This window comes from Colias eurytheme, chromosome 8 (genome assembly GCF_061535395.1).
Source record: "Colias eurytheme isolate Ceu_HAF_F1 chromosome 8, ilColEury1 Martin Lab GWU primary, whole genome shotgun sequence".
Taxonomy (NCBI): Eukaryota; Metazoa; Arthropoda; class Insecta; order Lepidoptera; family Pieridae; genus Colias; species Colias eurytheme.
In genome coordinates, this window is record NC_142987.1 from 6,788,186 (window position 1) to 6,810,412 (window position 22,227).

General features: G+C 32.7%; 1 protein-coding gene and 1 long non-coding RNA gene across 2 annotated transcripts in view; one reads left to right on the plus strand and one right to left on the minus strand.

Moving 5' to 3' along the window:
• The window catches only part of LOC149906578 (uncharacterized), a 64,518-nt gene that overhangs the window by 22,031 nt on the left and 20,260 nt on the right, over positions 1–22,227 (minus strand). Inside the window, exons 2-3 of the mRNA XM_090104706.1 lie at positions 2,079–2,237; positions 1,238–1,395 (exon numbers count right to left, since the gene is read on the minus strand). Coding sequence (XP_089960832.1) covers positions 1,238–1,395; positions 2,079–2,237 — 317 coding nt within the window. The remainder of the gene's footprint in view (positions 1–1,237; positions 1,396–2,078; positions 2,238–22,227) is intronic.
• On the plus strand, positions 12,242–13,632 carry LOC149906579 (uncharacterized). The gene is made up of 2 exons (XR_016457010.1): positions 12,242–13,071; positions 13,152–13,632. It is a non-coding gene; the product is annotated as an uncharacterized LOC149906579 (long non-coding RNA).

Consider the following 22,227-nt stretch of genomic DNA (forward strand, 5'->3'; position numbering starts at 1 on the left):
GAATTAAATTTTTTTTTGTGATAAATGGAAAGATTATATATTAGTTTTATAACAAAACTGTTTTTATTTTTATTTTTTTGCAATAATTCAAAAGTTATTTCAAAATAAAAATTAGTCTTTGAATCCAGTACCGAAGCACGCCGACAACTCCCGAAGCGTCACCTGACCGCGTGTGACGTCATAATGTTAGTTTTCACTTTTCACTCATTGCAGTTGATAGAAAAATAAATATAGTTTGAAAAACTAAACAGGATAATAAGATAAATTCATGAAATTATTGTATTGTTACCGGGTTTTTATAAGTATACAAAATTTAAATTAAATCCGTCTGTTTATAGTGAGTCTAAATAGAATCGAAAGGAGAATTGGTTACATACAAACATATGTTTTAAGCTGATCCTGGCGATCCTTATCAGGATAAATTTATGATATTATTGTATTGTCATCGGACCTTGATAAGTGTTCAAAATTTGAACAAAATCCGTGGGTCAAAATCGAGCCGAAACTTCGAAAGGAGTCGGTTACATACAAACATACAGGTGAAGCTAATAAAAGCGTGTTAATAATAAATACAGTGTTTTGATCCATTTAATTTTGTTGTCATTATTAAATTACATATTAATTATATTAATTGTTAATTATATTACTTAAATTTATATTAAGAATGGCGAACCTCAAAAGTTATGTACCATTATGTACGAATACTACAAAGGCAACTCCTGACAAAAATCGGTGATCATAAATATATCAACATCAAGAATATTATTTTCATAACTATCTAACTAATTCGGAACCAAATAACAAATCGTATTTTAGCAATAAACTTTCAATATTATTGTCTAGTCACGTGTAATAGCCGTAAACGCTATGTACTGCAGTAAATAGCTATAACATTGTGACGTCACAACTGTGGTGACCAGTCATGGCGCGTTTGTAGTCACGTGATTCTAATTTAAATTTCATCAATTTTTAATTGCTTATAATTAACGGAAAAAAATTTTTTTGAAGTTATTTGTATTAAATGTCAATATTATTAATAATAAAGTTTCAAAATACATAAAAAAAATCAATAATTTTTTTTTATTCAAATACTCAATTCACAGGTTTACCAACCCACTCAGGAAAATAGTCATAATTTTCCTCGATTTTTCCCGCAGCTTAGAATATATGTTTAAAATATGTGAATATTACGTGTTTTATAATCTCAATAGACCACAATTATAAATAAGGAACATACCATCAGCATATTTCGGCGGCAACAGCCTCAGGAACACATCGCCTCTCCTGCCCCAGGGGCGATGTCTCACATTATTACATTCCCCACTCGCACTCCGGTACTTGCTCGGCGGGCATGGTGTGTTACTTATATCTTCTTCTTCTGATGTACATTCCTCACTATAAAGGAAAGAGTTCTTGAAATTTGGTAATTAATGTAGGCGTAGATTATTTTATATTTAGTTTGATCGTATTCAAATATTTGTAAGAAAAAAGAAAATATATTTCGATGGGCCCGTTATGGCAAAAACACGCAGTTTCGTTTCCAGCCTCGTGATAGATTTTTTTCTATTATTTAATTTAATTACTTTAAATTAATCGATATCACTATAAGACTGTTGTGTTTTGCTCTACCGTAGAGTCTCTACACTAGATAAATAGAATATGTTAATAAATACATTAGATCTATCCATACGTATGCCTTGTTTATATTATCATGTTAGAAAACAGATTAATTATTACTAAAATTGTGTAGGATTAAACACAGGCTAATTAATGGTTGGCCACTATATTATGCTAGGTATAACACAACCACATTGCTCTTATGATCCCAAATGTCAACTAATCACCCTGCTATTCACATATATCACATATCACAGAGTCAATTTTGTATTCACTTCAGATAAATATATCAAGCTCAAACACAACATTTATGTCGTAGTCATCTGGTTGAATCTGCTATTTGATTGAATGGACTATAGGACAACTCGTCAAGTTGTATAATGTAAATTGTAAATGACGGCGAAATATATTTACTATACAAATCTTTTAATATAGAAAAAGTTAATAAAATCTATACATACGGTGCATTCCCGTTCTGTATGAACCTCCTCTCGAGGGCCATCGCCTCACTGACGGCCCTCCGCAGGTCGCTCGGGACTGTCTGAGCATTGCTCTCTTCGATTTTACCGTCCGCTAGTGTTACGAATAGCAGCGCTAATAGCAGGAAACCCTGGCTTAGCCTGGAACAAACAAATGTGAATAATGAATACACGTTATACATAATTGGATATAAATAAAAGTTCGGAAAAATCTTATAAGAAATTTTTGACGCTGTTTTACAAATGTAATTTACTGATATAACAATATAATACAGAAAAATTAAAAATTTACTGATATAATACAGAATTTAATAAAACTAGTTAAACAAAAGCCAAAATATTAAAAACCTATGTCTCAATAGTTACTAAATTTGAGCACCTAATGCAACCATATTATGAATTATATTTAGTTACTTTTAAATGAATGCAACATTGCAATTTAGACTAACGACCTTTGAAGGAAAAGAACGCGACCGCGCAAACCTCGCTATAGAATTTCCTAGTTCAAAGTCAATGAAGTGGTTTAATGACAGGAAAAAACTAAGTGAAATATACAATTATACTATATTCGCTGTAATTTATACTTAAATATTTAGTTCTGCACTATTTAACATTGTTTCTGTATCAATGTTTTTTTTTGAAAACCATTGTCCAATAAATGGCATTTAATTTTGATTAAGAAAAAAACAAAAGCATATAATTGGTCTGTATACCTAATGCCCGCTGTATATTGAAAGAAATGTCCGACATTAAAATAAACGACGAGCAATAAGAAAAGAACAACGTATTTCAATCATAATTGGTAACGGTGGCGCAAGAGGCTAATAAACTATGGCTACACTTCGCTCTACAAGACTGATCACCTTTAAACCACGTGACTGGTCTTACCCAGGAAGTGACAGAAATGCCACAGAAGTTGACGCTTTTACCGGCGGTTATTGATACATCGATTAAGTTAAGGCCGTCGATGGTTTTTTTGTAGAGCCATATAGTCATTCATTTAAAACTACCTAACATACGAGAACTGCAGACAAAATTTTACTTTCGAATTTCGTAGCAAACTATTTGTAAGAATAATTAAAAAGGTTTGCCCCTTGATCAACAATAATAATTACAATATTTATTACAATACATCATAGGTTATGATTTCGATTATAGAATTATATTTGAATCTTATTTCTTAAGGAAGTATATAACGACCTTTTGTATGAGCTTAAAAAAAATATATCATGCTACCGAATAAAACTATAAAGTTATTTGGAGATTATTCTGTCTGTAAGGCGCTATAAACCGTTTATAAATAGCCACTGAGTATCATTAATCATTGTAAGTCATTGCGGTCAGATTAAAATTACAAGCGTGTTGACGCTTGGTAATATCGAAAAATAACGACGTTTATGCGGTCTATTTCCCATCATTACAAGAATCCATCTAAATCTAAACATAAATGTATATTTATATCAACACATATATTCTATAAAACGGAAGTATTAGTACTACAGTAACACAGGAAATGCTCTAAGGTTTCCTCAGGTACGCACACATGACCGCAAATAGCTTTCGTTTTTATCAGTGATCTTTAAGGTACCGGTTGTTATGAGATACATCTAACTTTCTATACATGTCAATGACATTGCTCATTACACCCATTTGTCATTAATGACAGGTTATGTAATTCCGCCCTACTTGTGGTATTTATAAAGCCGGCTACTCACGTACCTGCCGCAGGGGCAATATTGGAACTATCTCCGTTACACACTTGTCGCTTACAGCTTTACAGCTGTTCTGTAAGTTGCCCCTGCTTGCCTATACACATCACAATTAAGGAGCCAATTAAGAGTGCAATTCCAATATTGCCCCTGGTGCAGGTATGTGCGTAGCCGGCTTTAAGAACGCCAATAAAAGTTAGTGACGGAAAAGTTCAATCACGTTCAATGTTAAGTTTGAGGTTGATTAAATTTGTAAGAATTTAATTACACTAGCCGTCGGTCAGCGCCTTATTGGAATCCGGGTGTTGGTTGGACTTTGTCTTATTTTATTGGTCTCTACTCGTTCGATCAGTTTTTGGCAACAAAATTAGACTTTATAATAAAAGTTGCATTATCAATAGACTGCATAAAACATATCGGTCTGTTTCTTTGCAACATTTTAATAAATATTAATGGATATTCTTCTTCATGTATTATAAAATTGTGCATAATATTTCAAAAAGTGTTAGATTCGAAAAAAGTTCGTTGACACAACGTTGCTAGAATCTGTGTTCTTTGAAGTATCAAGTTTATGTATCAAGCTTAATATAGAAATCGTGAAAACCTTGAAACGAGCCGGCAGTGGTCAGTAACATGAGTTACATGTAAACTGACATTCAATGTTAATACCAATAACCCTTTGAATGACAAATTTTGGTTTCAAATAGATCGAAGAATTACGATTAGATATTAGGTAGGTAATATTGCATCATATCAAATCACGACATTTCCAAGTTTTCTAAATATAGATTCGCAACAATCTTTTTATTATGTTATGCACATTATTGCCATTTTCGGTTCACTTGTTTTGTTTTATTGTGAGTATATCACGGTCAAAGTGATTCATTCAATGTTAAAAATTGCATAAGAATTTGATGTACGGCCTTATTTTGTGGCGCGAAAGTCTCTTTGCTAATCGATACGTGATTGAATTTAGAATAGCACTTATCAATGCTTAGTTGATCCTATTTTGGACAAGGTTAATGCATTAGAAAAGAAGTAGATAAAAAAAGTTGAAATTCTTTTATTTATTTAATACGTATACACTAATCTTAATTTTTCTGTTCTTAGCGATTCAGGCTTTAGTTAATACTTATAAATTGCCTGTTCATTATGAGCTTTTTTGGAAAGAGCAAGTTTTGAATGTATTTTTTTAAACTTATTCATTAACCAACGCATATTAAAGATTTTAAAGGAACGATCTATAATTTTTATATTTCAGATAGTCGATAAAATTAGATACAAATTTAGATTTAGAATGATCCAAAATAACAATTAATTATAACAAATGATCAGAGGAAATAAGCGGAGAGACCAAATACAAATAAACGTGTCTGTGATCTGTATTTTATAATCTAGTGATTATTGGTATGTCATGAATGCACTTTGTTCTACTGCTTTAACCTTTATATTTATACCATACTTTCATATTCAATTAAAACAGACTTTACCAATACAAAGAATTGAAACACAAAGAGATTTCATCTTCTGCGAAATACTTAGTTTCGTTTGGTTGCACTAGGATGCTAACAATGACTCTGTTAAAATTGCGAAAATACTGTCTTGCTTGAATAGATTGTTTTCACGTATTCACTTTAATTACTTAACTTTTATTTGTTATTTGTATAATCTGTAGGTTAGAAGTATGGTAGAGTGTGGGTAGCTTTTGTAGGCTTCAAACATTTTCACACTTATTAATATAAAGATACTATATCAATAAAATTTATTAAATAAGGCTTAATTGCTTTTGATTGTCGGAAGTTTATAATTTAAAAATATCATAAATAACTATCCATAAACTACGGAACACTATTGTCTATGGGTATCAAAAACAAGTTATAAATCCTTTTTTGTCAAGCGCGCCAAATACATTTTTGATAATCGTTGGTCTGATTGTTTTAAAATTAGAACAAAAAAGGCGTACAGCGATTGGCCAGTCACGTGAAGATGACCTCACGAGGCGGACACCAGACGACCTTTATTTTAAACATCCTGATTGATACTACGCTGGTATTTGGTACCTGAAGGAATTTAAAAGGAATCTCATTCACTTCAACATTTTTAAATCACCTCCTTAAAAGGACTTGTCAACCTGACGATGCAGACTTTTATATCGTATTTTTTATTCGTATTTTATATAAACGAATTAAGATACATATAATATGTATAGATACATAATATGTATAGATACATATTATATTAACATGTTTTAATGTTCTATACAAATTGATTAGATAACCATATAATTGAGACTGATTACCATTAGACTCACAGTTTTTTTTTATTGCAATAAGAAGAATGAATAGTATAGTTATTTTTAATTAATGTTATTTGATTATGGACATTGTGAGCAAAGTATAAAATCACATGAATATATTTGAGTGTGAACTGGGACTTGAATAGACAAAGATATTTACGTGGGTAAATTTTTATCGAATTGTGCACACTGCACATTATAATTATCTTTCATATTTAATTTTCTGATTTTCAATCGAATCTCATTAAGAAATGATATTTGATATGCAAGATGTTGAAATAATAACAAAATCGAGTTTTTAAATAATGCGAAAATACTGCAAATATTTGAATCAAATTATCTAGCGAATAGGTATACAATTTTGGATTCACCGGACATCCTATTAGAAACAAGTTTTTATAAACATACCTGGAAGGGGTTTAATGCATATAATTTTAGGTTTTTGTAATAGGCTAAATGTCTACGATCATATTATAAACCTATCAATATGAGCAGATGGGCGTGATCTCACTAATACCATGCAACTATAAGAATTTTGTAGGCGTACTTGCCTTAATAATATAACCCCAAAACTATGACACATGTTACTTGAGCCACACCCCCTTTATTAATTTATTTTTATATCCTCTTAGGTACAATAACGAATAGAATAATTTATTGTTGTGTTTACGTAAAATGTACACATAATTTTACGTTTGTTAGAGATAATGTTATGCGGGCCTTAAGCAATGTTTTACGCCACTATCATCCTTCATTATTACATACATTTCATTGAATCTATTCATCTACTAATTTGTGCGGAGTTTTATCATTTTGGTGACTCTAATTACGTTGAGGAAGGTGTCGCATTGAAGAAAACATTTCGCCACGTTGAACAAAATGTGTTGTCACTTTACTGCTCTTGTTACCTAAGAACTAAACAGATCAGAATAGAAATAGTCACAATCATAGCCTTACAACATGGTTGAAGCAAATGTTTTGAATAAAAATGCAATATAATGTTTTCATTTTTACTATCAAAATATTAAAGTTTTTAGCCCGCTGCTCTACTACATACCTACGTCACAACGCAGGCCTGTAATTCGAAACCTCGGTGTTTTTTTAACGTTTCTTCAGTGAAACTCGTACTTGTAATTCCTTAATAATCCAGTATTCGCCCTTTCGAATACGTAACGTGAACTTTGTGTCACGTAACGTCCTTTAAATTCTGTTTACGTGCCAACTGCTGCGGATTCGATCGCTATTACACGTGGCAATTAGCATGGTGACTCTTGTGAGGCAATGCTTGCGACAACCAACCGCGGGGAAACACGATTACTTCATCTCACATTGTTGGCTGTACTGAATTTAACTGAACGAGATGGTGTTTCGTTTGCTTTGTTGGATTTAAATTCGATAGCTGTATGAGTAATTGTTTGAAGAATAGTTTGGGATATTTATTTGTGTTCAATAAAGTATGAAATAATGTTTAAAAACTTTGTATTGATTTCTTTCAGAAATTTCGGATTAAAATGTATTCTTGAATAGTACCTACAATTAATGATGTTATAAATGAGTCTAAGATAGTATGTAAAGATATTCTAATAAGAAAATTCTTACTTGATCATAAAGAGATAAGCATAAAGCAGAAAGTGTACTAATTCGCATAAATACAAAAGCTGTGTCAATTACAAACGTATAATAAGTTTCAACTCTAACAATAGATCACTACACCGTTCTTAAAATTAAATTTTCTGGTTTAACACGTTGCGCGTGTTCCGGTTCTATTGTTTATTCATTTTATTTGTATAAGTGAGTTGCAATTACTGTCGATACAACGAGATAGCTTGATTGGTCACTAATTACTTCCTAACATCTGTGCCGCAGTCATGACCTTTGGTAGACATGACTGACATCGTATGTTGTAGTCAGGTTAACAAAAAACTTGTAACACCTGGTTGGATGAGCGAATATTTTATCTGTTGTATGGTACTTGATATTGTGTGTTGAATATGTTCGTAGTTATGCGTATATAAATTGGGAGGTTCGCTTGCGTGACACGCAAAATTAAAAGCTTTTTGATTTTGGATATAGTTAATCTCACCTTGAATTAATAAAAAAAAAATAATAACGTTTAGACATTATTATTATGACGTCAATTAATTCTTGCTACGCTTATGAGAAGTATGCTAGCTTTAATCATTGTGGTGTGAGACGATAAAATGATTGTTTATAATGATTGCCAAGACACATAATTCACGCATCTTAAATAGTCTTTGTTACTTTTAACATTGAGGTTTAATCTTCATTATCTGATATTGTGCAGTCACGATAGTTGCAATTTGTTTAAGTTTTAGGTTAATAACACAAAAAGCCTTCAGGATGACAGACTGGGGTCAAAGGTAAGATATTACATACGGTTTATGTTCATTGCAATTACTTTTAAACATTTCAGCATTATTGCTTTTGAAAATTATTTTTCTTGAATATATTTTATTTATTTATTTATTTATTTAAATACTTTATTGTACTGCCAACAAAAAAACTTACAAAAAGAAAACTTATACTAAAAGAAGACACAGCACAGATGGCGGCCTTATCACTTATAAGTGATTTCTTCCAGGCAACCAACTGAAGATGGGATAACATAATAGAAAAAAGGAGGTGGGTAAAAAGTAAACGCAATAATTATGTAATATAAAACTAATAGAAGAAAAAAAAAAAATACTAATAAATATACTATAAATAATACCTAGATATAATAATAGATATCATATATATATATACATACGTATATACCTATAATTATATATACATACCATAAGTAAAATAAATACATACAATACATATCGTAATACATGTACATAATATAATATGTATAAAAAGGCAAATTACAGCGAAGCAGAGATCATGAGCTAAATATGCTATCCCGAGTCAAAAGCAAGATTCAAGTAATGATTCCTGACAAGGCTTTTGAATGTGGATAGCGTTTGGGCTTGTCTGATATTTATCGGCAAGGCATTCCAGAGTTTAATGGCAGTAACCGCAAAGGAATCGCCATAGAAGTGTGTGCGGTGAAAAGGAATGCCCAGAACAAGCCTATCCACAGAACGAAGAGAATAATTTTCACAATGCAGGAAATTAAATTTATTTTTGAGATAGGAAGGGGTCTTAGGGTCAAAAAGGATACGATATAGTAGCTGCAAATAATGCACATTCCGGCGAAGACGGATTGGGAGCCACTTGAGCTTCTTGCGAAAGGAGGAGACGTGGTCGTATTTGCGAAGACCAAATACGAACCGGATACCGAAATTCTGAAGACGCTCAAGTTTGTCTAATTGCTCCACTGTTAAATCAGGAAAGCATGCATCAGCGTAATCAATAATGGGTAGGAGTAGGGATTGTGCTAGCATAATTTTTGTCGATATGGGTAGGAAGTTACGAAGACGCCGTAGAGAACTAGACGCAGCGTAAAATTTCCGACCAAGTTCCTGAATGTGATGGGACCAAGATAAAGTCTGATCCAAGTGAATACCTAGATTTTTTACATTCTTACTGTAGGGTATGATTACGCCGTGGATATTTATGGAAGGCAATATACCCCAGTCAACCTCAGAAAGTTGATAAGGACTACCGATAACGATAACCTGGCTCTTTGATGGATTCAACTTAAGGCCGAATTGATCGCACCAACTAACTATGTTAGCCAGTTCGTTATTAATAGAGCGAACAGCATGCGGTAGGTCATCAAGCGTTGACTGGACATATATCTGTAAATCGTCAGCAAACATATGGTAGGGAGAAGTTAATAGGGATGTGAGATTATTAATGAAAATGGCAAAGAGAAGAGGTGACAAGACGCCACCCTGTGGCACACCGGCGGAGACTGCGCACCAAGATGAATGTTTTTCATCAAGCAAAACACGCTGCCGCCGATCGCCCAGGTAACTTCGAAACCAGTCAAGAACTGTTGATGAAAAGTTAATAAGACGTAGCAAACTAAGCAGTATATTATGATTTACAGTGTTAAAAGCATTGCTAAAATCCAGAAGTGCTAAAACTGTGAGTTGCTTGTTATCCATACCGTGGCGGATGTCATCAGTAACTTTGACAAGGGCAGTGGTCGTACTATGACCAGGACGGAAACCAGACTGATAAGGACTAAGGATATTATTAGTGTTGAGAAAGGTACTAAGCTGGGAGTGGATAAGACGCTCAAGTACTTTGGAAAGAAAGGGTAAGATGGAGATGGGTCGGAAATCAGATAAACTTAAAGGATTCGATTTTTTGGGAAGAGGGATGATATGAGCGTCCTTCCAGGCGCTAGGAAATGTTCCGGAGACAATTGAGAAATTTAGGATATGGGTGATGATGGGAATAATGATATCAAGGATAGGAATGATCATATTACGACTGATAAGATCAGTACCGATGGCATTCGACGATATGGACAGGATTGTCTTCTTAACGTCATCAACAGAACTTTGTTTAAAAATAAAGGGAGGAAAATCAGGAGTAGAAACGGTAGAGAGATTTTTGAGAGTAGAGGCATTTTTTACGGTATCGTTAGGAATAGATGAAGACGCAAAGTGTGAATTTAAATTGTCAATATTGATGTTGCAAGAAGGGAACGTATGGGAAGATTTACCAACTCCTAGAGATTTTAAAAATTTCCATATTTTAACAGGGTCGCCGTTTTCGACCGACTCATGAATATGGCGTCTTTGTGCATCCCTACACAATACGTTGCAACGATTACGGATAGTTTTATATTTGTCCTGCATCTCGGTTGATTTGGCCGTTTTCAGTTTAGTCTTTGCACGATGTTTTTTGCTAAGAAGAGATTTAAGTTCTGGCGAAAGCCAAGGGGCAGGAGTGTGCTTCTTCTTCACGGGCCTTAAAGGGGCATGCTTATCATACAAAGCAAGCATAATTTCATTAAATATGTTCACTTTTAGGTCCATTGTTTCAGCATCAAAAACTGCTTGCCAATCACATTCGGAGGCATCCAATTGAAGTTGGTCGTGGTCCATACCGGCAAAATTACGCAGCAGGATAGAGGTGGGTTTGAATTTAGGAGGACGGAGTTTATAGGATAAGTAGATGAGGTCGTGATAGGAAAATGCATCCGCGGAGCACTGACCATGCTTGGATACGGAAAGGGGGGAGGAGGTAATAATGATATCAAGGAGGGAAGGGCAGCAGCCGGGAGAGCAGTGGGTAGGATTAAGTGGTAGAATATGGAGATTGTGTGAATTTAGGAGAGAGTATAATTTCTTACTGCGGTGGTCGTCTTTAAGTAGGCATGTATTAAAGTCACCCATAAAAATAAGATGATTATACTCAGGAGTGAGGTCATCAAGGAGGAGGTCAAAGGAAGAGAAGTAATTATTGGTTAGGGAAGGGCTATAGAATACACCAAGGAGAATTTTGGAGTTAGGTAGTTGGACTTCGATAAGGAGATGTTCGGTAGCATTGTTAGGAGGGGGTTGGGAGGAAGATCGGATCAACTTGAAGGGGATGAAACTACGAAGATATATCGCAACTCCACCACCACCTCTGCCAATACGATCATTTCGGATAAGATGGAAACCAGGAAGGGAATAATTGGCTGATGGAAGGGAAGGCTTAAGCCATGATTCGGACACCAGGATAGCATGGATATTATTAGATACGAATGATGCAAGCATATCAGGAAAGTGAGCCGGAATGCTCTGTGCATTGATGTGAGTGACGTTAAAATTTTTGGGAACATCATTAAACAACGTAGGGAGGACAAGGGAAAGAGGAGAGGAAGCACTATGAAAACTATTCTCATCGCTGTTTAAAGAATCGAAAGACGTTGAATGACTGCAATCATGATACTCGGAATGCTCAGAACTAATATTAGACATTATAAAAAAAAAGTACTAATAAATAACAGTAAAAATAAACTACTTAAAAATAATAATAAAATTTGAAACAAAAATAAATAAATATAAGATATAAAAAATATATATATAACTATATACTAATTACAAATATTATAATATTACAGATACTAAAAAACTATACTTAACACCTCGTACCCTCCGGAATTTAACAATACATCAATTTAATATACAATTCATATTAATCACAACACAAAAATAAAAAAATAAATAAAAAATATTTAAAACAAAAACAGTAGATCACAATCAATTTACACATGGCAAGTATATCTAACAAGGAATAATTAGACGTTTGACATACAGTTTACAAATGACAACTGACACTTGACAAATGACAATTACAAATGTTTATTGTAAACAACAGAAGTGAAAGAATTTAGCTTGGAGGTAGCAAAAATAGATTAAAGTAGAAGGTAGATTGGAAAATAATAGAAAAGTTATACATAACTATGAAATACGTCACAACAGTTTATGAAGGTCATAAATAAATAGTGTTTAAAGCAAGTTCAAGCCAAAAGTTAACAAAAATTACGCAATTTAAGAAAACAGAGAAGAGAATTGAAGTTGTGAAGGTCCTATGATGTGGAATACATAATACTATTGTGCACTACTTCCCTTTAACAATCCTTTTTGAACGAGATACTATTTTGCTATCTTTGGAAGGAATATTGGATACTGCAGTGATACCTGGATTAGGTTTATCGTTCTGAGCTGCCAAGATAGATTTAAAGTCAGCAATGTTCTCCACCCGATGACGAACACCTCCAGGTCCAATGACAAAAATATGCCCATTTCTCGTCCAGCATTTAGTGATGCCAAATTGTTCCCGAGCAGCCATAAAAACCTCATGCCTGCTCTTGGTAAGAAATTCGGAGAGAGTGATCCCCGTACCCTTCAGATTGATTTTGGATGACCAAATGTGCTCCTTGTCGGACAGGTTACGGAGTTTGATGAGAATAGGTCGTGGCTTGTTCTCCTTGGGGCTTCCTAGCCTGTGACATCGACTCACTCCATTGATGGACAAATCTGGTAACTTTAAATTGGTGGACAAAATACTCAAGGTTTGAGAAGTCACATTTTCATCTTTATTTTCCGGAACACCATGCAGCAATAAAATTTTCCTTCTACTTCTCATTTCCAGATTGTCACATAACTTATACAGACAGTCAACCTGAGTCTGTAGGCATTGCAGTGAGGTGATAACAAAGGATCGGAAAGCTGTAAAGTCAGATGCCAACCTAGACGGAGGACTGGCCAATGAAGTGGTAGTGGAAGTTTTTTTGAGATCCTCTTGGAATTCCAGCATTCTTTTATTAAACATTTCAGACATCTGTGCCATAGATTCCTTGATAGAATGTAAATCCATATTGTCATTCATTCTTGAGATTATAAATAGTGCAGTCAAGTGAGGTTAGGAATGACAAGGTAAAATAGAAAGTGAAGAATTGATTTTGGATAGTAGTTTTAGTGTTATTTTTGTAGGAGAATGATCCGGCAAGTACGTAGGTAATTTAAAACATAATTTATTAAACTTTTAAACTTAAATACCAATTAAATAGCATGGAGCAAATTAATCGCGTGTGTACTTTTTTACGCCTACCGCCCAAAAAAAAGATTAATAATTTTAGATTTATTCATAGCTCTACGTTACTACGAAATAGAATATTATCTTACATTTACATTTATGAACAACTCAAATGAACATCTGAATTTATTTTCATGAACTTTGGACAAATGTAGTGGTACTTGACATAATTATGTAAATTTTATATATCAATAAATTTGTCTGTAGAGCAATAGTTATGATAACGATAATAATTATTTTAATCTTATATATTAATATCTCAATGCAAAATCTGATCATAACTACGTGAATACGAATCATCTTTAAATAGTTACAATTGAGCAAGTGAAGTTACTGGAGATATTTACGATTTAGACACTAATAGTTAATAAAATAAATAGGTAGCCAAATCTTATATTTGACCATATTTGAAAGGTCCTTCAAGGTTCCTTCTTAGTAACCTACGTACCTAAATAATATGTACCTTTATAATATCTTAATACTATTATAAAGGCGAAAGTTTGTATGGATGTATGAATGTATGGATGTATGGATGTATGGATGTTTGTTACTCTTTCACGTAAAAACTACTGAACCGATTACAATGAAATTTAGCACACATATAGAGGGTAACTTGGATTAACACATAGGATAGGTTTTATCCCGGAAATCCCACGGGAACGGGAACTATGCGGGTTTTCCTTTGAAAACGCGGGCGAAGCCGCGGGCGGAAATCTAGTATTTCCATATGTTATAATAAAATATATACGTATGTAAAGGTTTTTATTAACATTCAAAGTTAAAAATACATATTACATGACGTGGAATACACATCCGCCAGTGAACGTCATCCCGACATAAATTCCAAGAATTCGATCTTTCTCATGAGATTAACATTTATACACAATACCTGGATCTGATTACTTAGATGTTTTCCATATTAATAATACCTTTATACAATATAGATTTAAAAGTTTACAGATGATAATAAAATGTATTATATCCATCGAATTTAACATAATAAAGTTACAGTACGATATAATACGATATAATTCGCTATTATTGATGTCTTTGAAGTAATTGTTAAAAAAGTAGTTCTTGTACACTTGAATCATTATTGATGCAAACTGTATGATGTATGAGCAATTAATTGCGTGTAGTAAATTGTGTAATATTAGAGGAAGGAAGACCGCTCAGAGCCCGCATAATATATCGTAATGTGGAGCACGCGTGCCTTACCTAAGAAGGTATATGACCGCTATACTACACGGTCAATACATAATAATTTGGGTGAAAACTAAAAGAGACGTATTCTATATTATAAAAATGAATCGCCAAATGTGTTGCTAAGCGCAGAACTCAAGAACTGCTGAACTGATTTCGTTAATTCTTTTTTTAATAATATTCCTTGAAGTACGAGGATGGTTCTAATAGAGTGAAAACGTAAACACAACAAACCACGGGCGAAGCCAGGGCGGACTGTTAGTTAAGAATTAAATTGTTTTTGAGAGAGTATTCAATATATTGCAAGGACATGAAATGCAATAACATTAGAAACGAACATTGGCACAATTTCAACTCGCATTTCCCGATAAAATAAAATGTATGTGACAAGACTATAAATGGAGAAATCGAAGACATGATTACGGAAATATTGCAATCTGGAATAATTATAGTGTTAAGATGGTTGTGGAGCAGAGTAAAGAAACAGATAATAAAAAAGGCAAAATGTTTTTTTGATAAATGACTACACGTTTGGTTCAACTAACAAACATACATACACAGTTAGGAAATAATATAGAGACATGTATTCGTATGAGTAATAACAAGGACCTATATTTTAATTTATAGTTAGTGTAAATTTAATTTATTGAACAAACAAAATAATAAATAGAATTCCTTTTTAGGCTCTATAATCCGGATATTTTCCTTATGGAGGAAATATAAACACATAATAGAAATTAACATTAGCTTAAGTTCGTACGTGTATTAACAGATGTGAGTAGGTCGTGTTGAGGCAAAAATGCATTACATAAGCGGAAAGTTAAGGCTGAGGTCTCGTAACTTGTGTAAAGTGCGTTTCTTTAAGAACTCTACAAATAAATGAATGAACACACCTTAATTACGTTTATAGTATGCGTATTGTGTGTGTGTTGGATAATGGAAATGGATAATTGATGTTTTTATCAATAAGGTCATGGAATAGAAAGTTTTATTCTTATTTACAACTCTAATTTTAACGTATAGTATTATAAATATTATCTGTGCTCTGCATCATCATGCAGTACGACTGCATCAATATTAGATACACAGAAAAATAAAGAAAAATGCTAAGAGTAGTGCGTACGCACATTATGTGATGTATGTAATGTGCGTTTCAATTATTTGTTGCGTACAAGCACACTTAGTGTGTATGTAGGATTTTTTACGAAATTTCAGGCTGAATAAACGGCGAATTTTCAAGGGTAACGGAGTGAGTAGTGAAGGAACGTTAGTAATTTCAGGTAGGTTGTACCATTAAAAGTAATATAACAAATAATATATATAATATAGTAAATATTTAAAAAAAATCAAAAATCTCTGAGTTGCAATTTTTTTGGTAACGCAAATATGATGTGACGATATTGCCATGACGTGACAGTATTGCCATGACGCGACCTGAAAATTTTACTCTCAACGCACCTACAGTAAATTCACTTCAAAGACAATGAAATATTTCCCTCGAAACTAGGGAAAGCCAAAATCACATACGAACGATACGATATGGAAGAAACAGTGTCACCTTACGCAATACAATTTGCACCGATGCCGATGGTAGCGAGCGTGCTGCAGATGTTAATGTTGACCCGCATTCTAGTGTATTGTTATTACATCAGACTATAAAACACATAAGTGTAACAAGCTATAAATAAATAAGTATTCATGAACTATGTAAGTGGCACAATTATTTGTATGGTAGTAGCAGAAACTCTAGAAGTGGTTTTCTTTTTGAGGGTTTAATAGAGTTAACAAAAAAATAAGTTTTAAATTTTTGCTTCTGAATCAGTGTTTTTTTTTATATAGTGGATGTTCTATATTTCTTATTATTATATCTTTGGAGTTTATTTAATCTTTTGCAAGGTCTCACTTTGGGGGGTGTATACTTTAACTTTTGTATAAGTGTTTACCTATAGATTTTTATCTTACCTTCCCGCTTTTCAAGGTTATATACATAGGATATATCGCATATACAAACGAAGATTTTTATTAGTATTTCGGTTTATGATAAATTTTAGTTTATTTTAAAATTATATTCTTTTAATAACCATCGACTCTATATATTTATTAAAAGTAAATGTAAAGTAATGTGATATATGTATGACTTTTAATTTAAATACATTTAAATGTAAGTATTGTATTTAACTAGTATGGAGTTCTTATGCAAGATGCTCTCAAAGAAGACGATGCAATACGTATTTGTAAAGTTCTCTGTGTGCATAATCAATACATTATTTAAATTAATTCCAATGAAGACACTAGGAATTTAATTAATTACATACACGATATTTTATCCCTTTACATTACACATTAAGATGATCATTATATTTTATATTACAACACGCTATTAATAATAATTATATATTTCCTGGTTATACAAAAACATCTAGATATATGAGAATGATTATAAGTATATATCCGTTGCATTAACGAGAAATATTATCAATAACATGTAATATAACTAATTATTGTACATAATATATGAATTACAAATAGCATGAATTTATCTATCTGCCAAGAAGGAATGTTAATGCAAAATTAAAAAATTAATTAATAAATAGCTAATAGATAGCCAGGATGTTATACATATAGACTTGTATTTTTTCTCTAGAGTGGAATTCAAAACATTATATATATGTTTTATGAATTCTGAATATCGTTGATCATTGGTCTATTTTGAATATACTATTTTTTATTAATAATTAAAGCCATTTGGATCTATTTTCTATTAAAATTCTAATTAAGTAAATATGACGTGATCTCATTCAAGTTTAAGGTCAATAAAACAGAATATTGAAAATTTTTGGTTGAATAGAAATCTTCCTCATGCAATTTGATTGTTGATTAACTGTTTAACATAAACACGAGGCTGCGAAAGAAAATTTCGACGAAAAAATATCTACATGAAAACCATGAAACAAATGAACAACCATGAATGTAACTGGAAAATGTTGCAACCTACACTGTGTTACGTGTTTTGTAGTATTGTTTCTTACTATGATCCGTAAAGATTGACGTATATCTAGCATGTTTTGGAGCAATAACTCATTGAAGCATTGCAATTATCAATACCGGATTCGCTTTACGGTCTTTCCGACACACGTTACTTGATATCATCTTCGATTTTTGTATGGCGAGAATATTTCCTTGTATTTATGTAATTGTAGGAAAAACTATATTTATATGATACCCTTATCGTATTTAAATATCTCGATAATTATTACATGAGAGCATTTATAGCGTATAATTATACATTCTATAATGTTTATACTTTATTACCTTTGTGCATTTTGTTATCGTACATATACAATTAATTGAAGGTATTTTATAGTAATTTAATAATTTAGTAAATAGACAATTTGTTTGTATATATTTATGCGTTCATTTGGTAAACTTCACCTTGTAATGTTATTAATTTTATATGTAATACAGATATTTATATGCATTGGGTTCACGAAAATGGATTAACGGATTATGATGTAACTACTAACTTTGGTGTAGAGTTTCGGTTAAACCGGATTAATTTAATGAAATCCTTTGCAACCCTGAAAATTTATCATTGGAAAAAAAATCGTCGTGACATATATCTATATATATCCCAATTGGGATATACCTATGTATTTATAAAAAAAAAATATTTTTATTAATATTGTGTAAATTTAAAGTAAGATTTTTTAATTAATTAAAACATGTTTAAAGTTAATATTTATTATATGCAGCCTGACCGTGGCATGAATTTATACTTTTTACCTATTTCATTATTAAAAATTTTAACGCATATCATTAAAATACATGTTTTCAATTAATACAATGTCAAATTTACCAACCCTGATTATGTAGAGTCAGAGAAAAAAAGGTTGATGTTTGTTGTTATCTTATTATTTTTCGTTTACTGCTCCACCTATACTAGAAAAGGAAGTCTATAATAATACATATTACAAAACTGAAGAGTTTGTTTCTTTGGTTGAATGCTAATTTCAGGAACGCAATAGGCTTGATCATTCCTTAAACCCATACTATTATTAATATTATAAATGCGAAAGTAACTCTGTCTGTCTGTTACTCAATCACGCCTTAACTACTGAATCAATTTGCATGAAATTTGGTATAGAGATATTTTGATACCCGAGGCGACCCGACCCGACATAGGCTACTTTATACCCCGGGACATAGGAGAGGAATTATCCCGGAAATCCCACGGGAACGGGAACTATGCGGGTTTTTCTTTGACTGCGCGGGCGAAGCCGCGGGTGGAAAGCTAGTTCTATATATTTAAACATAGTCTATGTTGACAAAGTCTAGGAACACTTAAACCGAAAACTGTCAATTGAATAGCAGATAAAAGAAGAAGAGGTCTTCTAGGATACTTCTACATTCTCCTATTAAAATGTAGGTAGGTATACATTTAGTGTCTCGAGATCTTGAACTAAGATCAGAATAATAAGGAAATATTTTTTTCTCGTTGTATGTCCATTCCTAAAAACAATTCGCGTGCTATGCGGTCGGTTAAATTTTTTTATTTGTGAGACAACCATAAATTACAATCATACAAAACAAAAGCAAAATACGGGTTTTGGTATTAAGTTTCTGTTTTGTCCTTATATAATATATTTTTTGTATCGTATTGGATTCGAGACGACTCCAAGTCTATACGAATAATTTACACATTTAGATAAATATTTATAATGCGTAGATGTGCAGTGAATTATTTTCATTCATTGTTGCTTATATGGTTGACAAAAATATTGCAAGTATGACCTTGTCTGTGATCTACCGCACGCTCTAAGCTAAGCCAAAGCTCTTTTTTATAAGAAATTCAAGCCAAATAGACGAGAAAGTATTGTAGATTTTAGATTTTTCTTCCTGCTTTAACAACTCTAACAAAAAACGCGGCAGTCGGCGATTGCAGCTGCGCGCAGTGATATAATATCTATTAGTTAGGTAGGCAAATTATGTACACAGTATAAAAATTAAACAATATTGTAACACTCATTAGTAGTATGGATTCCCGGGTACTGCCTCACTCTATGCTGCCTCACTGTATGGTACGGTGAGGACGTGACTTGATTGAAAACCCCGACTAAAAAAAAAAAAAAAAAAAAAAAAAAAAAGTTTGGACTCTTTTCCCACTAAAGCGGCCACGCTGAGTCGATAGCACTCACTCCCGAAGCGATAGGATGCACGGTTCCAAAGATAGCTGAGGTGTGCAGATCGATTAACTCTTATCAAATATCAATTAGATAAGAGTTAATCGATGGGTCATTAATGGGACGCTAATGACCCACCGGTTGTTTGCCTTTTCCTATTATCTATCGGCGTTCATATCTATTACTCATTGTGCACCTCGCTTATCACTGCTTTTGTATTAAACTTCTTTGTTACGACCTACCTCGCTATTCTAACCAAACGATGTATTATTATATTCAAGAAAAAATACGTCTAAAATCCTATATTTATATATTATCCTACTATATTATTATAATTGTTGCTTTTTTAAAAAGCGATTCGCTTCTGGCACTCGCCGGCCGCTGCAGCGGCACGCTCGCTTTGCTCGCTCGGCTCGTGCGTTGTTTATCAAAGTCTAACCTAACCTAACCTAATTGTTGCTTTTTTAAAAAAGCGATTCGCTTCTGGCGTTGTTTATCAAAGTCTAACCTAACCTAATTGTTTTTCCGGGTAATCTGATGTATCGAACTTTGTTACGGCAGGACAAGGATTGTAAAAGAGTTGATTGAAAATAAAACATATTATTTCCATATATTATTTCTTTATTTACACCCGCATTACACTACAATACAATTTAACAAGTGTCATATCATTTCTTGGTGAGTCATACGAAAAATTTGTAAGGAAATCTTCCAATCTCAGGCCTCGGAACTTGTAGTACAAATATACCACGCAATACTCTCCACAAAACGTGGAATAGATATCCTGAATTCTAGCAGTATTATAGTCCCACATGCGACAATTTCTTCTTAAAAATTCCGCTATTACTCTAATCGGTTTACGTCCAAAGGAATCAAAATATTCTCCAACTCTTTCGTGGTTGATATGAATAGCTACCCAATGAGAACCTGGCTGTGAGTCAGGGTCGAGATTGCATATAATAAATGCAGGTATGTGTATATGCATTGGCAGGCGATTCGAGGGGTACACGCTATACTGGAGGCTGGGGTGTATTCTATGAAGACTCATTTGCAGGTCTAATGTATTCATTTTTACATGTTTGACCTCATCCAATTTCTATCAATCATCAACCTAAACTAACATCATGTTATATTGTCATCCCAATATATGCAATATTTTTATATGTATACTAGATTTCCACCCGCGGCTTCGCCCGCGTTTGCAAAGGAAAACCCGCATAGTTCCCGTTCCCGTGGGATTTCCGGGATAAAAACTATCCTATGTGTTAATCCAAGTTACCCTCTATATGTGTGCTAAATTTCATTGTAATCGGTTCAGTAGTTTTTACGTGAAAGAGTAACAAACATCCATACATCCATACATCCATACATCCTTACAAACTTTCGCCTTTATAATAGTATATTATTTATTGTTTGTAAGGAAATAAAAAATAGTAAATTGCATACAATTTGTTTTATTTAATTTTATAATATTTCCTTTAGTTACATATACACAAAATGCATTAAGCATACATTAAGCAATATTCACCACAAACTGAAGTCCAAAGATAATGATTCCCAAATTGTCAATATAATCATAAGTACATAAGTGATTGCTTAACTATGTTTGTTGTTTTTGTTTGTGTTTGTTGTGTCATGTCATGTGTATTAGTTGTTAGCTAAGTATGTTAATGTATTCATTTTTCGGCTTCATGTGGTAGTTTAGTAATTAGTTTATCTACTAGTATAAATAGTACGTTGCAATGTATAAAGTCAATGATTATGTTGAAGACCATTGAGCATTAAGGCAAAAAGTGTGTTACAAGAAAGCAGTTGTGAAACAAATATAGTGTTTAAAATGTCTGAAGAATGTGTTAGTGTTTTTTTCAATGAAATGGATCTTGAATTGACAAGCCTATCCATTGATACAAATGAACTTTTAAACGTTTGTGATGAAATAGAAAGAAATGAATTAAATCACTCATTTCATGATCAAAGTTTGATGGAGCTATGTGATGAATTCGATGGAAAATTGTGAGTATATATTTTTTATAATCATCTTTTTTTCTTTCTTATTTGTATTTTAAGCAATCGAAGTAAATAACTTTCTTTTTTTTTTTTTTTTTTTTTTTAGGGTGGAACAAACGGGACGGGGAACCAAAAGGAAAGCAGAAGTTGATGTTAATTCTGATGACATCAAAAGGATAAAATCTGCAACTAAAATTGATTTTTCACGGACTTCACAACAACCATCAACATCGAATGAAGGT